The sequence below is a fragment of the Octodon degus genome, unplaced genomic scaffold, assembly GCF_000260255.1.
Source record: "Octodon degus isolate 3935 unplaced genomic scaffold, OctDeg1.0 scaffold00014, whole genome shotgun sequence".
Classification (NCBI taxonomy): Eukaryota; Metazoa; Chordata; class Mammalia; order Rodentia; family Octodontidae; genus Octodon; species Octodon degus.
Genome location: NW_004524590.1, coordinates 2,357,337 through 2,362,621, shown reverse-complemented (window position 1 = coordinate 2,362,621; position 5,285 = coordinate 2,357,337). Strand labels below are relative to the sequence as shown.

Sequence of the window (5,285 nt, the reverse complement as noted above, 5' to 3'; positions counted from 1 at the left end):
ATAAAATTAAAAAAAAAAGAAAATTATAAAAAAAATTACAAATTATAACTAATCGAATTGAATATGATTACGAATATAGAAAAACTTAAAAGTGGCCAAAGAGATTAAAAAAAAAAAAAAAAAACTACTATTATAAGAGACCAAATACAAGTACGTAAGCCAGAAGGCAGTGGTGAGACGGCTTTAAACTGCTGCAAGAAAAAAATAACAAAAATACAGCTGGGAACAACGGTGCTCTGCCTATACTCAGCAGGATGTCAAGTTTCAGACCAGCCTAGGCAGTTCAGTAACTTAGTGAGACCCTTCCTCAAAAAATTAAAAGGGTCAGAGATGAAGCTCTGTGAAAAGGTCCTAGGTTCAATCTCAGTATCCCAAAACAAAACAAAGTGTGCTCAGAATTCTATATCCAGCAAAAAAGGGTATCTTTCAGAAATGAAGAAAAAATAAAAACCTGCTTAACCAAACATACAAAAGCTAAAATAATTCACTACCAGCAGACTTGTATTGCAAGAAAGGCTAAATGCAATTTTTCAAGAAAACAAAAAATGCTATTTTTTCAAGCAAAAAGAATCTGATACTTAATTTCACATTGGGTCTATGTGATCAAAGACCTACACAAATACATATTGAAGGCCAATATAAAAGACCTCTTACTTTTAATCACTTTTGCTTTAGTTGTCTAAAACAAAAATACAGTATTAGTATAAAAGTAAAATACGACAACATTAACACAAAAAGGAAGACCAGAGTACACAATTTTTGATGTGATAAGTACCTCTGAGCACAAACCTTGTATGCATTATTTACATGACAAAGTCCAAGTAATTCATTGTCATCTTCTTCCCATTATTTAAAGTAAAATATCCCTACATCAGCAAAACAAACTACTTCCCATTTCAAAATATCCATGGCTTTTTGTACGTAACCTTCTTAATGCATGAATTTCTACTCCAAATTAAGATCTGAATTAAATGTTATACTCTTATTATTTCTCCATGTATCAGTCTCCCTGCTAGACTACTATCTTAGAAGTCATTCTAAGATTTCAGTGCTAAGTATTCAACGAGGATATGTGGAATGGAACAGATGAAAACATGACTGGCTATTAACAATTTTCAATAAAAGCAAAGTGCAGATTTAACTGAAGTAATTAGTAACAATACCATTTTTTTTTTTTTTAAAGACAGTCTCACTATAGTTCAGGGTTCCCTTGAGCTCACTACACAGCCCAGGCTGGCCTTGAACTTGGGCAGTCCTCTTAAATCAGCAACCCAAGTGCTGGGATTCCAGGCATGCACCACCATGCCTAGCTAGCACTACCATTTTTATACCTATCATCCTGGCAATCTTTAAAACACCACTGTTCTTACTTCTTTTTCTTCTTATTTTTGCCCTGTAGTGCTGGTAACTGAATCCCAGCCCTGGAACATGTAAAACAGACATGCTACCATTGAACTTCACCCCAGCTCCCAATTATTATCTCTTTTGGGTTTGTCTATCTTGGAAGACTCATTTGGTAGTTACTCCTGTTAACATTATAAAAGTCTACACAAGCTCTGTTAGGACACTGGGCTGTCACAATCCCTATCACTTACACCGGCTGGGCGGGCTGATATCCATCACAGTCAGAGTAGGATTGTCTATGTCGCTTCCCCTCCTCCGGATTCGACTTTCGTCATATTCTGGGGTGAAGATGCTGCTCCCACTACTAGTGCTTAAGGAGTGGTCGGTGGGACTAAAATTTACAGGAGACCGAAAGCTGGTCCCCTGGGTCCTTCTAGCTCTTGGAAAAGTTTTACGACCTACAAAAATGAAAACAGAATTATTTTACTTGTAATAGTGTATGTACTTTTAAATTATTTAAAAATTGTAATGCAGGGAACATAAACTTGTCCTGGACTAGGCTAAATGGTAATGATGGCCATAATTCTGGGGAAAAATACTAGGTTCTGAATATAAATTCAGATCCTGATATGGAAAAATGTTCAGATACACACAAACACATGAAAACTATGGAATACTAGTCCATCACTTCCTAATAAAAGATCAAAACAATCTTTTCCCATTTCTATTAACTTTAAAATATAAAATAACAGCTAGGCAAGACTATAATCCAAGCACTTGGGAGACTGAGGTAGGGGGAATTACCATGACTTCAGGGCCAGCCTGGGCTACATAGAGCCATCTCAAAGTATATACAATACAATTCAACACAACAGCCAGCAAGCTAGTTCAGCAGACTAAGCGCCTGCTTAGGCAAGTGCGGGGACAGCGTCCAATCCCTGGCACCACGTGCCACGCCAGCCCAGGCACACTGAGCTGGCCACCAAGACCAGGCATGATGGCACACGCCTACAGCCCCAGCACTGGGGAGGCTGAAAACAGGAGGATGGCTACGAGTCCGCGCTGTGTAGTAAGACCCTGTACCAAATACATTAAAAGAAAAAAAAAAATTAAAAATAATTTTAAAAGTTCAATACGAAAGTCAAGAAGTTATAGGCAGCAAATGTTTTCTCTACTGGACAATTCAAGTATCAATTTCACTGTCAAGAGTAATGTTCTAATTAGTATCATTTGAAAATTACTCCATTTAAAGGAAAGACAAGGTCACGAGAGCCAGGCAGTGCTGCATGGCTGTAATCCTGGCACTCTGGAGGCTGACAGGAGAATAGCCCCAAGTTTAAGGCCAGGCTGGCCTACACAGTGAGTTAAGGCCAACCTGAATTACACAGTAAAACCCTGTCTCAAAAAAACCTGTTATAGGGGCTGGGGAGATAGCTCAGTGGAATAAGCGCTTCCCTGGCAAGCGCAAGGGCCTGCGTTCAATCCCCGGTTCCGCAAAAAAAAAAAAAACAAAAAAAAACATTATAGGGCTGGGGAGACAGTTTAGCATTCTAAGCGCCTGCCTGGCAAGCACAGGGAGCCGGGTTTAATTCCCAGTACCACAGGCTGTGCCAGCAACAGACCCCAAGGCATGCCATGCTGGTCACAGAAACTGGGCGTGGTGGCGCATTCCTGTACCAAATAAATAAATAAATAAATAAAAACTTGCTATATAGTTTTTAGCAAGGATTGAATCTCCTCAAAAAAAGTTCTGTAGCCAAAAAACTAAACATTTAAGAACAAACTTATTGGGCTGGGGAGATGGCTCAATGGAATGAGCGCTTCCCTGGCAAGCACAAGGGCCTGAGTTCAATCCCTGGTTCTGCCAAAAAAAAAAAAAAAGAACAAATTTATTTCCCATCAGTATTATAAAAATTTTAGATTTTTGAAACTTTCCCAAGATTGTCAATAAACGGTTATTGTAGTCTAATTACCAGCAACTTACCATCATTATACTCTTGGTGATGATATGAAACATGATACCTTCTCGGGTATGTTCCTCCTTTTCCAAATTTCTCAAAGATAGGGTTATCATAGTCTGTTGAGATATATAATGCACGTGTTACGCTATAAAAAGTCAACGTTTTAGTGCTGAGAAGCATATTTACAAGTACTATGAGTCTTTAAAAACTCTCCCCACCTCCCTCCCAGCCAAAACATTACGAGGATATAAACTTATTTTAAATATTTATAATTTGTATCTCTAACCTGAAAACTCTTGATGATTATCTGGGTAGCTCTGTGCCCTAGGCATTCGTGATTTTGGATAGGTCTCTCTATAAATAAAAAATGCCACATTAAGAGAACATATATAAATAAAACATGTAAAAGGTCTCAAGGCCATATTATCTGTATGCATGCATGTCTATGTATAAAGGAGCTCACTCAAATACTAACATAACTAAAAGACAAACTTTATATATATTTTTAAAATATTTATTTGGTACAGGGTCTTGCTACTCGGCTCAGACTTGTGCTAGGATTACAGGCGTGCACTGCCATGCCTGGTTTCAGTGGCCAACACAGCACAGGGCCAGTGTGACATGCAGTACTAAGGATCGAACCCAGGTCCTTGCACTTGCTAGGTAGGTGCTTAGACCACTAGGCTATCCCCCAGCCTTTCTTTCTAAGCACTTGTTTGGTACACATAGTCAAAGAACCTCACTTCTAAAGTTTGACTACAGAGTAAAGTAGTAAGAATGATAAGTTCTGGAATCATAGATGTTTAGAAACATTGCTGTTTCACTCTGAGTTCTGTGAAATCTTGGTAAGTAATCCTTCTAGGACTGCTTTTGCAGCTATATGAAAGACATAATGATTTCCAACTTAGCAAGCTTTTACAGGTCAGGTGTTCCTCCCAAATAGCTAAGTACTCCACTTATTTCTAATTTCTCTGAATTTGTAAGTATCTACTTTGTGATAGTCACTGACACAGACGGGTTATACATACACTGATATGAAGAATGTTAATGTAACTTCCCGAATAGTATACATTATCTTTTTAGAATTTGCTTTTATAGGGCTAGGGATGTCATTCAAGGGTAAAGCACAGGCTTCATATGCACAAAGCCCTGAGTTTAGCAGCACCACACACACACACCCCAAAGGAGAAGCCACCTAAAAACTTGCTTTAAGCAATAAGAGAAGAATGAACAGGTAAAGATTTGAACACTGGATGATTACCAAGACCAATGTCCTGCTGAGACCAGGGGAGGGCACACTTGTGACAAAAAATTCACAGATGCTCATGAGCCTCAGTTTGTTATTTCACAAAAGAAAGGCAGTTAACACAGATTACTTCTCAGGATGAATATAATATCAAACAGGTGAAACAATTCAAGGAGTATGTAAATCCAACAAATTAATGAAAACTTTGGTAACCGTTTCATAAGCACAGTTTTAAAAGTCAATATAGCTGTGCCGTTTCTGTGACTGAGACTGGGTGTGGTGGTGCACGCCTGTAATCCCAGCACTTGGGAGGCTGAAAACAGGAGGATGACCATGAGTCTGACCTGTGTAGTGAGACCCTGTACTAAATACATTAAAAAAAATAAATAAATAAATACATAAATTCTAAGTGCACATTTGCCTTCAAACATACAACTTCAGCAAATAGAAATACTCTAAATTTTATAATCAAGTATCATTTTTGAACACTATGAACAAGTATCAATTAACTACATTCTTCTCAACACACTACAAAAAGCTACTGATAATTCCACATGCTTTGTGGGTGCATATTTACCCACACATACTAAATAAAATACAAACAAGCCACACATGGGTGGTATACACAGGTAATCCCAGCACTCAGAGGCGCCTGAGGCAGTAGGATCACCTTGAGTTTGAGGGAAGCCTACATTACATAGTGATTTCAAGGCAAATCTAAACTACATATATAT

The 5,285-nt window shown here is 38.2% G+C and overlaps 1 protein-coding gene across 2 annotated transcripts in view; it reads right to left on the bottom strand.

The window, feature by feature from the left end:
• The window catches only part of Map3k2 (mitogen-activated protein kinase kinase kinase 2), an 87,799-nt gene that overhangs the window by 34,526 nt on the left and 47,988 nt on the right, over positions 1 to 5,285 (bottom strand). For both annotated transcript variants that reach the window (XM_012513625.2, XM_023709677.1), the window contains exons 10-12: positions 3,592 to 3,659; positions 3,329 to 3,421; positions 1,596 to 1,802 (exon numbers count right to left, since the gene is read on the bottom strand). In XM_012513625.2, coding sequence (XP_012369079.2) covers positions 1,596 to 1,802; positions 3,329 to 3,421; positions 3,592 to 3,659 — 368 coding nt within the window. The remainder of the gene's footprint in view (positions 1 to 1,595; positions 1,803 to 3,328; positions 3,422 to 3,591; positions 3,660 to 5,285) is intronic.